The 18,571-nt window shown below is 38.7% G+C and overlaps 1 protein-coding gene across 7 annotated transcripts in view; it reads right to left on the reverse strand.

Moving 5' to 3' along the window:
* Window positions 1–9,584: 9,584 nt before the first annotated feature.
* The window catches only part of LOC137290244 (uncharacterized), an 84,504-nt gene continuing 75,517 nt past the window's right edge, over window positions 9,585–18,571 (reverse strand). For 5 of the 7 annotated variants that reach the window (XM_067821007.1, XM_067821006.1, XM_067821005.1 and 2 more), the window contains 10 exons: window positions 17,549–17,589; window positions 17,188–17,228; window positions 16,418–16,502; window positions 15,630–15,688; window positions 15,148–15,190; window positions 14,791–14,885; window positions 14,444–14,563; window positions 13,882–14,027; window positions 10,167–10,311; window positions 9,585–9,849 (listed from right to left, as the gene is read on the reverse strand). In XM_067821007.1, coding sequence (XP_067677108.1) covers window positions 9,667–9,849; window positions 10,167–10,311; window positions 13,882–14,027; window positions 14,444–14,563; window positions 14,791–14,885; window positions 15,148–15,190; window positions 15,630–15,688; window positions 16,418–16,502; window positions 17,188–17,228; window positions 17,549–17,589 — 958 coding nt within the window. In that variant the 3' untranslated portion in view covers window positions 9,585–9,666. The remainder of the gene's footprint in view (window positions 9,850–10,166; window positions 10,312–13,881; window positions 14,028–14,443; window positions 14,564–14,790; window positions 14,886–15,147; window positions 15,191–15,629; window positions 15,689–16,417; window positions 16,503–17,187; window positions 17,229–17,548; window positions 17,590–18,571) is intronic. The other 2 variants (XM_067821008.1, XM_067821002.1) reach the window with 1 other exon arrangement.

The following is an 18,571-nucleotide window of genomic DNA, read 5'->3' on the forward strand; positions in this document are numbered from 1 at the left end:
GGCGACAGGCCCACCGCTTCTAAAGATAACTATGTTTGTTTTGTTAAACTTAACAAATAATTTCCATTCATTTGTATAACGTTCCAAGATATTCGGTTGGTTTGTTTGATTGGCATTATTAGAAGCTGGTGAGTGATAAGAGGGTAAGATTCTTTATGGATAACAACTTCTTTATTACATATGATGCGACGTTTCGGTATGGATCCTTCAAGCAACGGTATAAGGATCCATACCGAAACGTCGCATCATATGTAATAAAGAAGTTGTTATCCATAAAGAATCTTACCCTCTTATTCAGTTGGTGTTGTATATAGTATCTGACACTAAAATTACATCATCGGCAAAAAGGAGGATAAAGATTTCAGTCATATGTTGGACCAATTTGCACCCCATCTTTACCTGAATTAGAAATATCATAATACAGTTGGCGTATGAAGAAAGAAAACAATACCGTATATAGGGCTTAAAATACACCCTTGTCGAACTCCCATGGGACAGTCGAAAAAATCGGTGTCATCATCACCGCAACGAACACATGATTTAATACTAGTATTCAAATCGATAGATTTTAAAACAGAAATTACATTTTCCCTTGCAAACCAGACAGAGTGCCGTAATTTCCACAGAGTCAAAAGCTTTCTTAAAGTCAACAAATGCAACATAAAGTTTATGTTTATTGCGCGACTGACACTTTTGTATTATCGCATATAGTGTAAAGATATATGGTCAGTAGCTGAATAATCTTTTCTAAAAGCCGCCTGGCATTCAGGAATTAAATTTCGTTTGTTAGCTGTCTGGTGCTAACACTCTTGCGGACTTATGCTCCTTTACGTATTTAGACATATCCCCATGATGCAGGATTCACTATAAAATTGCTCACAAAATGTCCTCTGTTGAGGAAAATACCTAACCGGTGACTGACAGTCGAAAGACACTTCTATCAACCGAGCGGTATAGTGGAGCGTTTTATTATCATGATGCAAACACCCACTGTGAATGCCCGCGCAAACTCTCCATTTCCTAAAAAATAATGCAGCGTATTATTTACAAGGAATTTCGAGTCATGAATCTAGTTTAAAGAAGATGTGGATCCAATGGAAGAGAACTGTTCAATATTTCGAAATTTACGCCTCCTACTTGACAAACACCTTCGTGTTCGTTTTCATGTTTGACTCATCAGTTTTCTTTGATGATAGCTTTCTTTGAAAACTAATAGAGGATACCAAACGACCTTCCGTGTAATACCATTTTTATTAAACGAGTTAATGATTTCGCTTTCGCTCGTTTGATACTAAATCTTTAACGAGTTTAATAAAAAGGATATTTCACGGAAGCGAGTTTAGTAATCTGTTTATTACTCGCCAACATAAATTGACAGAAACTGCCGCGAAATTCCCTACAGTGTGATGACTCTCAGCTTTCCGCGAGTCAAACAAGGGCTATTAAAATTGCTACATCTGCATTAGCATTGTGACGTCACAACTTTGAACCATTTCGACGTCTTACGGCAAGCGGTATTACACTAGTGCAATATTGCCGTAAAAATATTACACTTAGGAGATAAACATCATGCGTAGGCCAATTTCCGGGTGTCATTGAGTATTTGAAGCATGAGAATGCATTTGGAACCGACGGCGTCACACGGAGGTTTCAAATGAAATATTCCCGTGCTTCAAATACTCAATAACACCCGGAAATTGGCCAACGCATGATGTTTATCGACATTGTAAACACAAAAGTAAACCAAAGGGTTTTACTGTCTTGCACTCGTTTACATCGAGTATGGGTTCAGGAGTGAAGTGTCCTCAGATGGCCGTTTGAGCTGGTTCCCATGGTAGCATCTGGAGTTGCTCTTTTGTGACGTTTTTCTTACTTTACGTCACAATATGATTTGAATGACGTCAGCGCTATTGATGACACAAGAAAACAATTGTTTACGTGTCAATACACAGTGAATAGTCTTGCAGTTTCCAGGAATCTAATACCATTTGATCATGTTTTTCAACCAATCAGATTACAGAACACAGTAACGTTTGGTTTACACTGCAGTATCTTCAAGGGGCAAGTAGTAAAGCAATATACACGATATCGGGATCCTACTAAGTTGAATAATTTTATAAAAAGGAAAACATAACGTGTTCCTCACTTGTTATAGATACGACAGTATCTACTTATTACATGTTAGTAATATGGTTAGTTTATGTGGATTTTAAATAATAACCAACGGAATAATTCGCTTCAACGTGTAGGCATACATATCAGGAAATAAAGTATTCCTCGCATAATTTCTTTCCCGAAGTCATGACAAACATCATACACGAGCCATTCATCCCGCGAGTCACCGCTTGATCAATATTGATAGCTGTATTGCTGTATGCTTTTCGAACACATAAACCTCAACCCATTTTGGGGGGTTAAACATTCTTCTTTATTCGGAGTGTGTTACAAACTCGCAATTCCTTAAAACCTGTTTTCTCCCTTTTCACATCATAAAAACGGAAAAGTAACACACTTGACTGAGCAAATCCTTTGTATTCTAGTAAGAAACACACATGACGGGTTGACATATCCCAGTATTTGACACTGTGCAACGTACAAACTAACACCAACAGACTGCGTGACTGCAATGCAAGATATAGTGTGTGACATGTGCATATCACGGAGCAAGGCCAAAAGGTGTTATTGCATCTCACGCCTCCTGCCCTAATATATTGAAGTTACATACATTTTACAGTGATATACAGCTTGAATACACGGATGTTTTCAACAGAGTATCAAGTGAGACATTGCAATGTAAATGCACTGTGATGCTCTTGACTTGAGACATGCATATAATAATAATAATAAATAATGAGGGTACTTATGCAACGCAATGCCCCATGCCACTTACGGGCATGCTCAAAGCGCACACAAACATTTAAAAATAACATATAAAAGCCACATGAGAAAGAGGGTCGTAAATACAAGCTTCGAGAAAGTTATGGTTTGTATCGGCTGAAAAGGTGTGTTATGAGGTTACGCTTGAAAGCTTGAAGAGATGGAGCTGCACGTAGTTTGAGTGGAAGTGAGTTCCATAGTGCAGCTGCAACAGAAGCAAAAGGGCGAGCACCAAATCTCTTGAGGTTGAATGGTGGAGGATCCAGCAGGTGTTTGTTACTGGATCTGAGGATACGAGCAGGAGTGTATGGTGTGAGAAGATCACATAGGTAAGAGGGCGCCATGGAATTAACACACTGGTAAGCGAAAGTAAGTATCTTGAAATCGATTCTTTCATGGATCCGTAACCAGTCCAAGGAGTCCAGAATAAAATGTATGTCACAGGAGGGCTTAGAGCGGGTAACAAGACGGGCAGCTTTATTTTGGAGAGATTGCAGGCGCTTTATCTGAGTTTTTGGAGGCACGTGTGAGCAGACTGTTGCAATAGTCCAACCTTGATAGTATGAGGGAGCGAACAAGCAGAGCCGCGGTGTCTTGGGTGAGTTGGTGGCGAATGCTGGATAGATATTACGGAGATGATAATGAATAGTTTTGCACAGCTGATTTATGTGAATTTCCATGGAGAGACTGTTGTCCAAGTAGACTCCCAGATTTCTCACAACAGTGGAGAAAGGGATGGAAGTGTCCCCAATCTGAAGATGATCAAAGCGACACTTTTTCAGCCTGGCAGGTGGACCGAACAGTATAGCCTCTGTTTTACTGTCATTCATTTTCAGCATATTTGATGTCATCCATGACTTGACGTCACTGAGGCACAACTCCACGTTGTGTATGGTGGAGGCTTGATTATCCTCAGACAAATCCTTTTTGTCAACCAGTTGTGAATAATGAGCATAGAAATGGCTAATGACCTGATGCTGTGCAATAAGGTTACCCAAGGATTTGGTATACATCGTGAAGAGGACTGGCCCCAACACAGAACCCTGGGGTAACCTGCATTTTAGCACTGAGGGAGATGATTGGAGATCACCAATTTGCACGTACTGAGACCTGTTAGACAGGTAGGATAGGCACCAGTTTAGAACAGTTTCAGAGATAATAAACTCAGTACATAGCCTAGAAAATTCTTCATAGAAACCAGAGTTTGTCAGTTTATTTGTTTTGGATGGTGGGGGTCTGTACAGACAGACAGACAGACTTAATAGTACTCTTTCCGCATGTGATATTTACCACCAAATATTCAAAGGAGGAGAAATCACTTGCCTTTGATTGAAAAGTGAGCAGTAAATCATCTCTGTAAATGACAGCTATGCCGCCTCCCCTTCTGCCAATTCGAGAAATATGCTTGAGTTTATACCAATTTGGTGTCATTTCTGCACATTTGGATTCATCCCCAGTCGGAGATAACCATGTCTCAGTGATGAACAGTAGATCAACCTGAGAATCCAAAATGTAGTCAAATATATCTGTAGCGGCCACGAAATTTCCGAGTCCCGTGCTGGGATTCGAACGACGGACCCTCCGATCCGAGGTCGGACGCCTTGTCCACATGACCAAAGAGGTTACCCCCGTCAGCAAGCTGACAAGGCAAGGATGTCATCTGTGGGATGACTCCACGCCCTGCTACATACTCCCCCGTCAACAGAAGGCACGTCCCGGGCCGCATAGTTGGGTACTGAGGCTTATTTTGTTCAAATTTCATATGAACGTGCTCAGCCCCACGTTGGGCGCCAATGTAGCGGCCACGAAATTTCCGAGTCCCGTGCTGGGATTCGAACGACGGACCCTCCGATCCGAGGTCGGACGCCTTGTCCACATGACCAAAGAGGTTACCCCCGTCAGCAAGCTGACAAGGCAAGGATGTCATCTGTGGGATGACTCCACGCCCTGCTACATATCCAATGTTTTGTTTTTGGCAGATTGTGCATTCAAAAGGCTGATCTTCAAGAAATCCTTGTCGATTTCACTTTGGGATGGACAGTGATCAGATTTTTAACATCGCAGCCAGAACCTCGCTGTGATTGATTAGGTAACCTTGTTGGCACTATTTCAATGTGTCTCTGTTTCCTGCACCCTGCCCGGCATCCCCTCTGTGTGGGTTTAGCCACACTGATGCCTTGACTTCTCAGGTTATGCAACACACTTGGGCTTATCCACTGTTTCTCACTGACTGTGGATTTGATATCAATCAGTTGTTTTCTGTCATAAGCCAGCTTATGTAATCCCATTTGTGGTATCTAGAGGTGTGAGCTTGGCTTAGTGATTAGTTGACAATGGGTGGTATAACCTTGGAAGTTAAGAGATATGAAAATCCAAGTCCAAAGTGTAAAAAATATGCACATTTTAGAGATCCTTTTCACAAGATTGTTGTAGGAACAGAATCCTCAGTGCATGAGACAACTGTGTCCGATTTCTGGAGCGTTGATAAAATGGTATAGACACATGTCAAACACAAATTTGATCAGAGCACATCAGCCTGCTGCCTACCGGCGCACGACATAGGTCCACTGCTGACAACTTTGTCTCAGGCCGATCGGGCAGATAAAAAATCATTGAAAGCATTGCTACAACGCACACATTGTTCCACGTAACCATACATTGCAGAGTTGTACAAACGTTACCAAAGTTTTGAACGATCAATAGAATCGAACGTTTTGTGAAAAATGACAAAGGCAACATATAACTCCCGCTTACGTCGAGATAAACATCTGCTAGGGGTAGTAGTGTAAATATATGGTCCGACGCTCTTTTCTAAGAGCAACTTGCGATTTATCAATAAAAGTTTTCATTTTTGCCCAGTTATTTACAAAAGTATTAATAATTCTATTTAAAGTACTCGTGTGGGAAATAACTTTATATATATTTATGTGGGTTCGTAAATCACGCCTTCTTATGTACAAGGATGTAAACTGACATTGCCCAACTTACCAGACTCAAACAATTTATCGGAACACTTATTAAAAAATGACACAATCATAAATTGTGAAGACTTGATCCAAATCCTCTGAGCTTCCGTTTTCTATGTGCATCAACGCTTCCGATCTGTAATGGGTGAATCTATTAAAGTGCTTTTGGGTCTGAATAACCTTCAGACATCATACTTATTGCATCATCATATTAGTGTTTGTTAGCAAATCATTAAAAACATCATCAATTTAAAAAAACACCGTTATAAGATTAGTGAGTGTGACATTTTGGTAGTTCTACTGCCGTTCATTGGTGTATTCTTGAATTTTTTATATTTGTTTCCAAAAAGCTGTTGGTGAACCACTTGCTTTGCGTTTAAACAAATCTTGACGCCTGAATATCCTCTTCACAGGTTTTTTGATAAATTTCCTTAGTGATTTTCATACAACTCAACGTGCGGAATTTAAAGGGGAACTGATGCAGAGCGAATAATGCTTCTCGCCAACGGTCTAATTACGAAACCAAACTGCAAATTGGTCAGCGCCCGCTCCCTCGACCATGACGAACAGAGGGACAAAATAACAAAGTAACAAAATATACCAGCAGTGTAGGTTTTTTCGGATGCTTGGATGGTATAGTGACTGATCCAATTTGATCCTATTTCTGTGTTTTTTACCTCGATACTAGTATTTAATCATGTTATGTGAAAATATGACGTCTACAGGCACGTAGCAAGCCATTTGTTTCTGTCCGAAAGATTTCAAAGCTTTACGCATAGCTAGTTTTGAGTGTTGGTCTGTGATAGCAAATATCATACGTAAATTTTGGTAGCTATGGTAGCTACCCTGGTTTATTATCCATAATAATAAAACCACACAGTTGATTTATTTTAATTCGTAAACTAAAAACAATGACTTTGCCATTGGTAGAGAAATCTGAACATTTTCTTACGTAAAAAAAACTGATTACACCTATTTACCCAAGTACTCATCAAAAGCCTGTACGTATTTCTTATGTAACGAAGTTCCGTTGGTATCCTCAAGACAGTTTCGACCCATAAGTGTTTTCAGGCTGCATGCAACACAGAGATTATATCTTCCTTGCTGTAACTCGCGTTTGATGGTGTAAACCTACACGTGTTATTTGTCATCATTCTCTTGATGGTCAGTTAATGAATTTATAACATATATATATATATATATATATATATATATATATATATATATATATATATATATATATATATATATATATATATATATATATATATATATATATATATATATATATATATATATATAATTAGTGGTAACACCACTCAGGTTACTCAACAAAGGTTCCCATCTGGCATTTCTCCTGTCTGGAGTAAATACTCAACATTACAAATTAAGGTCTGTAGTGTCAAATGCATTGTGCGTTATGTAATATGTGCATGTAAGTGATGCAAGAGGGTTTATCAGCTGAGTTACAAAAACAAACATCGATCAAAAGATTAACCAATAACACACTGATTAATTGCTTTTATCTTCTACAGTGGAATTGTCAAAAGGCAGTGTGTGTTGATGTACTGATGTATACTGACTACACCCTCTCGTAAAGTGCGAGTGTAAAAACAACATCCTCCCTTCAAAGAATTAACCACCGTTGCGTTGATTGATTGATTGCTCATTATTGGTTATCTAAATTACTTAGAATGGCGGACATCATACACTTAGTTTCCAGGTGTGCTATCTTGGGTGACCAATGAGAGGTTTATCAGGTTTTCACCAATGTGAAAGACGTGAAACGATGAGTTACTTTTTCGCAAATTAGACTGTTGTAAGAAACACGACACAGAGCAGGATTATTTACCAGCTGTAGATGAATGGAATATCGTTCTTTTATGTGGATACTGAAGGATACATTCCTGAACAAGGTAGTAGCCTGACATTGTTGCCATAAAATTAGTCTGCTTTACATTCATTATTTGCATTTTGTTTTAATTTATTTGTTGCAGCATTCCGCAGAATCTATATGACAGAAAACACACACTAGATCGCGTATGTGTGTAAAATAGGATCCACATTGGCAGTCTATACACTGTTTAAATGTTACAGTCAGGTTAGAAATTTACTATAAGTATAAGCAGACCGCGTGTTCTTTTATTAATTTTCAAAATCAAACAAATGTGACAATAAACTAATTAGGGTTATGAGACAAAATATGAAGACGTACATTGGCTGCGTTGTTTTTCCATCCTAATATATTTTTACCATTTCTACCACTGGTAGATGATTACCCTTCAATGTGTTTCATTTGTTTTCATAATACATTTGTAATGAAGTAAAAATGTCTTCACCTTAGTTGATCTGTATATAATTAAACTCATAATTGCGCATACGGACTGTGCAGCAGAGGTCACGAACCAGTCACGAATTCTGGGATATCATCCGGGTACCCACGGGAGAAAAACAATTACAAAAGTTTACACCAGTCCACGGAAATTGCTCCGCATCAGTGCCCCTTTAACCGTGTCATCACTATGTGACGAGATTTCATCACACGTTTCTTTATGCAACCAACAGACTCAACAATCACACACAGAAAATCAAACTGCGTCATCAACGATACTGCCACGTCTATCGAAAACTATCTCACTTCCATTCGTCTCCGAACACTCGAGCATTAATGATGTATAGCTGAAACACATAGCAATGTTCCGAACTTCAGAATGACATCATTATCATCGTCATCATCATCATCATCATCATCATCATCATCAATAACAACAAATTTCACAGGATTCCGTGGCTTATTTCTCGATACATCAGGATGTTTGAAAATCATAGTGCGTGACAGGTGTCAATGATAAAAGTTGCATGCTTCTCTCGAATTCCTTTTTGTAGCAGTGACACCCGAGTCGGCATGCTGATGTACGATCTCATGTACGTCTTTGTGTAACAGTGTTTTCCGCCCCTTACCCGCTGATGAATGCATTCTTGTAACAGTGTTGCCTACCGACTGATGTACGGCTTTGTGTAACAGTGTTATCCGTCTCCTACCGGCTAATGTACGGCTTTGTGTAACAGTGTTATCTGTCGTCTACCGGCTGATGTACGCTTTGTGTAACAGTGTTATCCGTCTCCTACCGGCTCATGTACGGCTTTGTATAACAGTGTTATCTGTCGTCTACCGGCTGATGTACGGCTTTGTGTAACAGTGTTATCTGTCGTCTACCGGCTCATGTAAGGCTTTGTGTAACAGTGTTATCTGTCGTCTACCGGCTCATGTACGGCTTTGTGTAACAGTGTTATCCGTCGTCTACCGGCTCATGTACGGCTTTGTGTAACAGTGTTATCTGTCGTCTACCGTGTCATGTACGGCTTTGTGTAACAGTATTATCCGTCGTCTAGCGCCTGATGTATGTCTTCTTGTAGCATTGTTATCCGTCTCTTTGAGTAGCGATGTTATCAGTTTCCTACTGGCTGATGTACGCGTTTATGTATCAGTGTTAAAAGTCGTCTACCGGCTGACGTACGTCTTTAGGTAACAGCGTTATCCGTTTCCTACGTTGACGATTACGTTCAGGTGAGCTGCTTACTATCCTTTGTATTATATTCCTGATGGGTGTCGATGGGTGAGACAGGATACGCTCGCGAATACCTGATATCACCATTATGTGACAGTGATTCATAAATACAGTTCATCACTTAATCCAAATCGTTCAATGACTCACATGTCTTGTAGATGGGGAAAAAGGGTTTTGTCACTTTCAAATAGTTTTATTTTACAAAACTACAATTATGCATACATGATACAAACGATGCTACCTTATATGGATGTTCAGAGCGTTACACCAACATAATTCACCAAAGCACAGACACTTATTGCTACAAATACTAAAATTCCGACCCATACGCATCGCACTGTTGATTCTCTAGATGTGCAAGTTGTTCTAGTGGATCTTGAAACAGGATTCCTCTCTTGAAGAAGCCAATAGCATTCTCTAAGCCTTTTCAAAGAAGTCTGAAAATATAACAATACGTCGGATTGCTGAATATCAATAACTGCAATTTCATGTAACTTCACGGATATCCTCGATAAAATGTACAATTGTAAATTGATTCGGGTGTGCATAGAACACATAACGTCATTTTTTTTATCATGTCTGAAAACCTGACTTGACAGATACTGGTTCAAATGTCACGAGAAATGACCACTTTGTGGGTCATACACAGGGGAATATTTTCGTTGAACCGGGTTTTCAACAGGTAAGTAAGTGACTAATTATATCAACTTCAGTACGCGCCTGATTAAAGGCATCGCGTCTTTGTTATACATACCGCATCTGGAAACATGGATCTCCTCTGTTCAGCTAGACGGTTAACACATTCGTACAAATCAGGTGGGTTTTTGTTGTCGTTGGTGTTCACGCTTTCCAGGAGGTAATCCAGAGCAATGAAAATAGCGGCAGGACCTTCACCCTCACTGAAACAATGAACGAGTATATTGTCTACAAATGAACGTATCATCCCAAACTGTGTTCCACAGGAGATATCGCTTCTGTGAGATCAGACTAGGAGATGTCGCTTTGACAGTAGATTTTGCACAATGCCCTGACAATGCTATGACGTCATGACCTTGATGATGTCACAATGCTATGACATGTTGCATTGCAAATCTACTGCCAGTGTTGTGTTCAGAGATGTACATTTATATTGAAAACTAATGAAGAATGATTTTGGATTATAAATAGAATCTCACCCTCGTGTCTAATGATATCACCAGACAAGCCTCGGATATTTGTTAGTTTATCACCTCGTGTTGATATATTTGATATCAGTATACACTTGGGTGAGATTCTCTAAGTATGTCAGAACCCACCATCCTCAACTTATCCTCAAGTCATCCAGTGGATATTGTAATTAAGATGTTCGATAGCGTGAGCAACTGCTAATGGTAGCATGGTAACGCTGAAATTATCTGAGGTTTGTTCCTCTACTTTTTTTGTTTTGTTCAAATAACACTTTATTTATACAGGACAAATTGTTTGGATAGCAACTTCTTGGGTTTATTTTCACGACGTTTCAGGGCTTATCCTATACTAGCCCCCTCATCAGGATGAGCTGAACTCAACAGTAAGGCTTAACTGTTAACTCTGCCCATGACCTCACAATGCCATGATAACATGATATCAGTAGCTAACAGGAATACTATGACAACACAACAGAATTAGTAGTGAATGGTTACAACTAACATGACTCACAGAATGAATACATCTTATTTTGAATATATAGTAGTGTTGCTGGATTAAACTAGAAGTGACAGATCCTTATTATATCCTTCGCAAATCTTCAGCTGATCTTGAGACCACCCTCAGCCCTGAACTTCTGAAGAAAGTCCAATCAGTGACAACCGTCAGCAATACATCCCTCAACAAAAAGATGAAAGAACGTCATACTAAGATATATAGTAACCTTCTACAACATGCAACAGCTCACTTGTCTCATCCCAGCGTTACTTCTACTACCACCAGCCGTGAGAGATACTTCAAGAAAACAGTAGTCAATCTCAGCTTCAAACCACTGATCACTGCCCAGACATCTCTCCTTTCAAAAGGCCGGAATTTCATCCCCACTTGCAAATCGGATGAATTCATCATCAGTATCGATAGCGGCCTCCAACAACTGGCCCCCAATGGTAATGTGGATTACCTCCGGCACCAAACAGCTGACATCATCAAACGTTCTTCTAAGCAACGCAGTAATCTTTCCTCACAAGAAAAAAAGGCCATCCAAGAACTCCACAAAGACAAATCCATCACCATCACAGAAGCGGACAAAGGTAGTAAGGCAGCAGTAAGGCATGGACACTCCTGAATTTCATGATCTTGTGAACAAAACCCCCAGTGACACCACAACCTACCAGATACTACTCAAAGACCCTACAGTAAAGTTGGAACGCCAGCACAAGAAAACTATAAAGACTCTCCATGACAGCAAGCAAATCAATGACACCGTGTATAATACGTTAGATCCTATCTATTGCCAATCTCCTCATGCCCGTGCCACCGTGAAAATTCACAAAAATCCTGTAAAAACCAGAGTGTGCTCCAGAGGGTCAGTTTACTACAATACAGCTCAATTTCTTTCTAAACTGCTTGCCCCTTGGGGAAAGAAGGTACATAATTCATCAGCGACTCGGCATCATTTGTAAACAAGCTGTCGGACTCTGGATTATCTGGCAGAATGGTGAGTTATGATGTTGTGGACTTATTTACAAACATTCCATTTTATGACGATCTTGATATCCTCCGTGGAAAGTTAATCGGTTGTATTGATGCTCTTGACACAACACTCTGCATAGACAGCATAATTGAATTAGTATCCAGACTGTTTCCAGACTTCATTTTTCACATGGCAGAACAACATCTATCAACAGATTCATGGACTCCCCATGGGTTCACAACTATCCCCTCTGATTACTGAAATCTTCATGACTAGTTTTGAGGAGTCAGCCCGACAAACATCGCCATTCCAACCACTATGCTGGTATCGAAAGGTTGGTGATACTTTCACCATCCTTGATCCTGACCATGACCCTGCTGTTCTCCTAGATCATCTTAACAAACAGCACTCCCGCATCCAGTTTACCATGGAAACTGAAGATCAACAACAAGCTGCCCTTTCTTAATGTGTCCCTCGATAATTCATCCATCCAAGATCACTTCTTCTGTCTATAGAAAACCAACACACACTGACCCGTATATTCATTATTTATCCAACCACCATCCACAAATTAAACGAGCCAGTGTATCAACCCTAACCAGACGCGCCATGGCTATCTGCGACCCAGCACACTTCCAAGATGAAACCGACCACTTCAAAACAACTTTCATCACCCTCAATGGATATCCTAAACAACTAGTAGAGCAAACCGTTGCCACCACCCTCCATCAACGAAATAATCGTTCACGGAAAACTGAACCAGCTCCCATCAGGATTAACATTTCATACCAAGGGCAGATTAGCCATCACATCAGCCGACTCATTAGAAGAATTACAAGTTTGGATGTGACATTTTATTCTGATAACACTTTAAAAACCACCCTGAGAGCAAATGGTAGCAGCAACCAGAGTGAGTGGCAGCAACCAGAGTGAGTCCAATTCCAGAGGATGTATATAAAAAATTTCTTGTGATTGTGGAAGCAGCTACATTGGAGAAACTTGCCGGTCTTTCAACATTAGACTAAAAGAACACAAAACCTAAGTTAAAAAATCTGACCTTAAATGTGCATTCTCAGAACACATTGTTAAAAATCAAAAATCAAAATCACTCTATCAACTAGAAACACTCTCAAATCTTGGCGTCTAACGGCAATAACTGGCGGAAAAGAAAACTTCTTTCAACAGAGATCTTTCAACACCAAAGTGATCGACAAGGTCATCCATAGATGAAAAATCATTTCTATGTACTGTTAATAGTATTACTTTACATGCTATACATGCAATATATTTATCAAAACAACCTTTGTACATGTCCAAACTTACAGTTTGGTATAATAAGGATCTGTCACTTCTAATTTAATTCAACAACACTACTATATATTCAAAATAAGATGTATTCATTCTATGAGTCATGTTAATTGTAACCATTCACTACTAATTCTATTATATTGTCATGGTACTCCTGTTAGCTACTGATATCATATTGTCATAGCAGTGTGACGTCATAAGCATTGTGAGGTCATGGGCAGTTAAGTTAACAGTTAAGCCTTACTGTTCAGCTCAGCTCATCCTGATGAGGGGGCTAGGATAAGCCCTGAAACGTCGTGAAAATATACTCAAGAAGTTGCTATCCATAAAATTTGTCCTGTATTACTACGCCAACTTCTAAATGCCTCTGAAGAATCACAACACTTTATTTGATGAGGAACGTTTATCGTGCAAACTTCATGAACAAATTTCCAAAGTTTGTTTGGGACCTCTAACCAAGAACGTTTTAAATGTACGCTAAGGCATATCTTGCGAAATAGTCACAGAAAAATATATGGATCACCTTGAAAATATTGTTACTGGTGAAGCGTTGCGTTTGAATGTGGTGTCTCTTCTTAGAGCCTCCAGAAAATCACAAAAACTGCCCTTCCGATACCATTTGGAAAAGAGGAAGATGTTCACATCCATTTCTGGGCGGTTGTCCCGATTCTAAAAGATATAATTATACTGGAATATTCGTGTCCAATGAAACTGAAGACAGCTAAATGAAGAAGGCAAAATATGTTCGAATGTCGGAGACGTCAGTTCGGTTGGAGTCACCGTCAATGACACTGTCATTGAGTATTTAATTTTTCCGTTGTTGTCGAATAAACTACCCAAACAGACATCCATGTTATGTTACAGAGACCAAAGTAAACAACTATCTAAGAGGTGAAATTACAAACTTTCCATCGTACATACTGACGATTTGGCCCAGATTATATACTAACAAATTTGCTGATTTTATGTTGGGCACGGGTATCGTAAAATGTTGTTTTGCCCGAAAAAACGACAATGTCAAATAGAACCTTTGTATCTAAAGTTCACATAAAACCTTCACAGAAATAGTGAATACTTGGACACACATTTTGAATCCTGAGGTTCCGAACTGTCCATGACGTTTCACGGATGAGATTTCCGCTCGTCCGTACTTGTATGTCCTCAAAATCGTGGTTCATGTTAGCGCCTCTCAGGTTCCGATCAATCTTGAATTTAGTGACATCACATTATTCAACAAAATATGTGTATACACCAATATATAGAATAGCGAGATATGGGGAAACATGCCTAATATTTCGTATACCCACTAGCCAGATTTTGCTCACGATGAATGCAATTGCATTAAAAATCATTTTGAAATCTCAATGATTTTTACCTCATTCACATTTTCTATATCAATATGCAAATATCAGTTGGCGCATTTGGCACTTACCTCATTTTTTTCATTTGATGACAAAATAACAATTGTACCCACTTCCTTTTCCCAAATCATACGCCAGAAGGAGGTTTTGGTATTTTTCATCGGTTCTGCAAGAATGAAATACAACCACATGTGTAGGAATAACGGACTAAGTATCTAAATGTGCAATCATATTACTTTGTGCACTCAATACATAAAAAGACATTGGTATAGAAGAGATTTTCCACCTTAAACAATTCGTTTTGCACATCAGTCAGATGTCAGTCCTGCTCAGTCCTGATTTCATCTTAATTCATGCAAAAACGCAGTTTTCGCAAACATCTGTGGGCATGCACTTCAAAGATGTAATGACGTGTAAATTCTACTTACGTTGAGTGGTTATATAAGATCTAGTAATTCCCATCGTGGTACCCTGAAAAAGACACATGCAGTATCAAGTTTAATTTAGATGAATTCCTAAATGCATAGTCCATTACACCAATACCTTACATACAATGTTTCAACGGATTTTCTTGTACATGTTGAAAAGAATGTAATTGCATAGGAAATTGCAATGTAGATCATACTTGTGTTTTGGTTGTTATACAAGGAAACGTTCCCAACCGGTTGGCATTTCCAAATAATTCCACTTATATTAGCAAACTTTGCTCATTACCCGAAGGATATGTTCGTAATGGCATGTGCGACATTCCGTCCGTTTATTATGTTGTCGCATGTACGTGACTCAAATTCACAGAATTATGAGCGACATATCAAATACATATCAAATGTTGAAAAACGTGGCTGCAAATCAAGACCTTGTTTTACGGACTTCTAAGATGGAACACCTACTGGAATAATTCACGACTAACCTCTATATGTGTGGCGTTGATATACTCGTTGTTCGTGAGGACGACCCGATTATGATCATCTTAAAACATATAAAATACACACATATAAAATACACCAAAAATGCAGAATATAAAAAACCGTTTCAACATGCTTTGGGATATCTTCCCTGAGAATGTATCCTGTTGCTGTATCTTTTGTGGAATGTGAGACCAGATTTCTGCAACATACTGTTACAAGAATCTTCTGAAAAACGTCCTGTGTGAGTAACCAGACACGTTAAAAAAAGAAAATATCATCTAATTAGCTAGCCATTTATCTTTTACCTGTACAATTATTTAGTAGTCTTTCCATGGACTAAAACAAACCGTTCATGAATTTGTATTCTTTTTGTAATATAAAGTTTTGTGTTTTCTTTATGCACATGTGGGTTTTGAGTGATATAAGATATAGTGGTGTTAGGTCATATTTATCACTGAGCATAGACTACATGTTAAGTTCCATTTGGACATATTCCCACGGAAACAAAGAAAATGTGCATGTGCATATTTTATTCGTAACGATGGGAAACATAAAGCGGTCAAAAACAAAGTCATATGTTTCAGTGAAAAAGATCTAACCAAACTACTGTGCAGAATTTATCGAATGCTGAATTAAAGGAAACAAGTAAAACCCGATAAGTGGGTGTCCTGCTGTGACAGTCACACTAATAGGGATGACCCTCGAAAATTTCATAGGGTTGTATTTGAATTTCAGTATACTACATATCCAACTATAATTTAAAAGATGAAGGACAAACGAGAAATCTTACACGGATACGAATATCTGTTGTTATTTTTGTCTTTGTTCGCCGAGGCATGACTTGCAAATGTATCGGCCTTGTCATTTGGTATTGCCTGTAAATATCAAAAGCATAATAAAATTATAATATACTGTACACATGTACCAAGAGAAAATATGTAAGTTTGCTATATGAAAACGTAACTAAAATTTGTTATGAAATTAATTATGTACATCTTAATAAATATTCACGAAGACACCTCTACTAATTCAAGGTCGTAATTACAACCTGCGCGTAATATTGTCTGTAGTTTTCAATGTGAAACGTATACAATTACTGTTTAGCTCTCAGAAGCTCTCAAACACATTATTGTCATTTTGCTACCATCAACTTCCACTGCACAAACAGGAATGGTGCAAAACAAAGGTGCTAGACGCTATGATGTAATCAAAACTCATGATGATGTCTTTGGATGTGGAATCTGCATCGGGAGTGTACTGTTTGTCATGTATGACGCCAAGCAAACAAAACAATTATTCTCAACACGTCAAAGGATTCCTAGATCAAGGGCATTAATACACAACCTACTGAAACATGGCACCCAGCCATGACATCCAACAATACGTCAAATCAGGTTTCAAGGTCACATCAGATATGCCCATCTTCAGATATTTTAAAACGTGACACGTGATTTACACACATTGGTATGGATCATATTTGCTTCCTGAAAAGACTTAAATCACTTAAGAAAGTAGCATAGAACTATTACAAACAAATTTCACCAATCATTATTATACTACCTGAAACTTTGCCTCAATGCATTCGTTGGCTAGTGGTTCTTCTGGTAAAAAATACAAAGATGCATCAGAAAAATAACAGCCTTAATGGTGACATTCTATGTGTATAGTATTCTTGCCAATTTCACATTTGATCACACAACAACACTCAAAGCATTTATTTTATACTAGTAACTACATGACATGCAGGGATGTGAGCATTCACAGAGCTATCGAAAGATTACAAAATCCTGGATGGTCAATCACAGGCAACTTTATGCCATGTAACAAAATCATTTATTTTGTTTCACCAGTTTTGTTTAATATTTGATTCACTGAACAGACACATATCTAGTTACTACCAACGAGAAACAAATATCCTTACGTTGGTGGAGATCACCTCGTTCCCTTCTTGGATTTTTGTGCCTGTAATGATGAAATACAGCATATGGCAAATGTGTGTAAATTCTAAGGTAAATTCTTAGACAATAAAGATTTTATCAACTTTTTATGGCATCTTTCATATACTCATAGAAACAAGTAAGGAAACACATAAAAGTGTTCCAGAATGTCTCACACAGTGCGATACATATTTTGTGAAGAAACCTGGATAAGAATAAAGGAACATATGTACATTCATGTGTTCCCATATTTGTTTCTATAACTGTAGTTTGTCATACCTCAGCAATATTCAAGCTACATGGCGGCTGCTTTTGGGTAATAGTAATCTTGATTAAACTGAGCCCATGTGCTTCATTAAAACAACTGGATGCATCAGTTGTCTCCCTTTTGTTTGACGGATAGTTGTTTGACGCCCAATTGTTGGAAAGTGAAGAAGGGGTAGGAAACACCCACGGGTGGAATGGGACATGATAGCTGAAGTAACCAAGGAGACAGCATTTCCAGGAAATATCTAGTAATCTAGTATTTCCTCAGACGCGTGTAACAATAATAAGGGTTCTCATATTATGTTTGATTCACTCACATTTTGCCAACAAGTTTTACTTTTTGATAAACTGTTTCATTCACCATGCTTTTGAACATATACACTATACAAAATGATTAACACAAAATTAATTAAATGTCGGTGTTTGTGTTTTAGCTAGGAGCAGACTCAGGTTAACCTTTACCCACTGGTAATAAATACAAATTGCGTGTGTTGCACACGCATTTGCAACGCGATTCACACCCGTGTGCAACGCGTGTCACACGGGTCTCATACGCGTAGTCAACGGGTTGCACATTAGTGACCAACGCGACTCACACAGGTTGTGTCACGCGTTGCAGACTCTTGTGAGAGGAATGAACTTTTAGGCAGTTGTGTATATTTGATACCGTGTTATACGTGTATGGAAAAGAAGTAATCAATTTCAACAGTGTTGTTTCTGAAAATAAATTACTCTATAGT

The sequence above is a fragment of the Haliotis asinina genome, chromosome 7, assembly GCF_037392515.1.
Source record: "Haliotis asinina isolate JCU_RB_2024 chromosome 7, JCU_Hal_asi_v2, whole genome shotgun sequence".
In the NCBI taxonomy this organism is placed as follows: domain Eukaryota; kingdom Metazoa; phylum Mollusca; class Gastropoda; order Lepetellida; family Haliotidae; genus Haliotis; species Haliotis asinina.